At 35.8% G+C, this 1,265-nt stretch overlaps 1 protein-coding gene across 1 annotated transcript in view; it reads left to right on the forward strand.

Annotated features, from left to right (window-relative positions):
* The window catches only part of LOC106530054 (basement membrane-specific heparan sulfate proteoglycan core protein), a gene marked incomplete in the record, with an annotated part of 16,595 nt that overhangs the window by 12,916 nt on the left and 2,414 nt on the right, over window positions 1-1,265 (forward strand). Inside the window, 2 exon segments of the mRNA XM_014025611.1 lie at window positions 328-600; window positions 696-810. Coding sequence (XP_013881065.1) covers window positions 328-600; window positions 696-810 — 388 coding nt within the window.

Genomic DNA, 1,265 nt, shown 5'->3' on the forward strand with positions numbered 1-1,265 from the left:
CAACTTAAGAACAAATCTGTGCGTACGAACGGTTCTTGCATGAGGCCCATTGTAAGTGACAGAGTTGATCGTGCTAACATTGGGTCTTACCGGTACATCCTGTTTGTGAATTTTTCATTAGAGAAGAACCCGTCCAGAAGACCTATACAATTTTTTTCTTTTTTTACTTTGAGCTAAGTTAAAAGGTAACTAGGCCAGTTATGTGACAAAATAAGTAAAATCATGCATGTTATGCCAAGTTTCTTAAATATAATTTTTTTAATGTTTTGTATTTGAAGGATGTGCCGGTCGCAGACACTTAATGTTTCATATTCTGGCTCCTTGCAGTGCGACCTGAGATTCTAACAAAGTCTGGATGTGAGGCTCAGCTGGACACCCTGACCTGTGTGTGCATCAGTCAGGGGATTCCTGCACCCACCATCAAATGGCTGCTGGAGAACCAAACTGAGTTCTCCTTTAACACCGCAGTGTCAAAGCACTCGGTGAAAAGCACCCTCGTCCTAACTGCAGCCAACCACCGCTGGGCTCCAGCTGTGTGTGTCAGCAGTAATGAAAATGGAGAAACAAAAAGGAATCTTATTATAAAACAAGCAGATAAAGGTAATAGCTCTTTGCACATTGCATTGGTAAAGTGTAAAACAGCTTGTTATGACATATCACAATCTTATTTAATTATTTTTTTTATTTTATTATAGAAGACCAAATCACAAAAATGTTGCGAAGTATCACCCAACCTGGAACAGTTATCCCCTTTCTGACTGGAATGTTACTTTCAGCTCTTATCTTCTGTTTGCTGATGCTGTGCTGCAGGTAACATGTTTTTGTTTTTACGAATATTTTCTGTTTATAACAGTAATTTCTTGTATCTTAAAAGGTACTCATTGCAAACTTTAGAATAAAATATGAAAAGTTATCCTGAGCTATTTTAAATGGTGTAGTTTGAGAGATTTTATTCCACTTGGGTTTTCAGGTTACAAGACATTCTGAAATGTGGGTTTGTATGGAAGCCCATTTCCGCCACCCTGATAAAAAATAAATAAAACTTGTATCTCATAATTATGACTTAGCTACCTCATAAGTATGACTTGGCTATCTCATAATTATGACTTAGCTATCTCATAATTATGAGATAGTATGTCATAATTATGAGATAGTTTGTCATAATTATGAGATAGTATCTCATAATTATTAGATAGCTAAGTCATAATTATGAGATAGCTAAGTCATAATTATGAGATAGCTAAGTCATAATTATGAGATAGTAT

The sequence above is a fragment of the Austrofundulus limnaeus genome, unplaced genomic scaffold (assembly GCF_001266775.1).
Source record: "Austrofundulus limnaeus strain Quisiro unplaced genomic scaffold, Austrofundulus_limnaeus-1.0 Scaffold488, whole genome shotgun sequence".
NCBI classification, from domain to species: domain Eukaryota; kingdom Metazoa; phylum Chordata; class Actinopteri; order Cyprinodontiformes; family Rivulidae; genus Austrofundulus; species Austrofundulus limnaeus.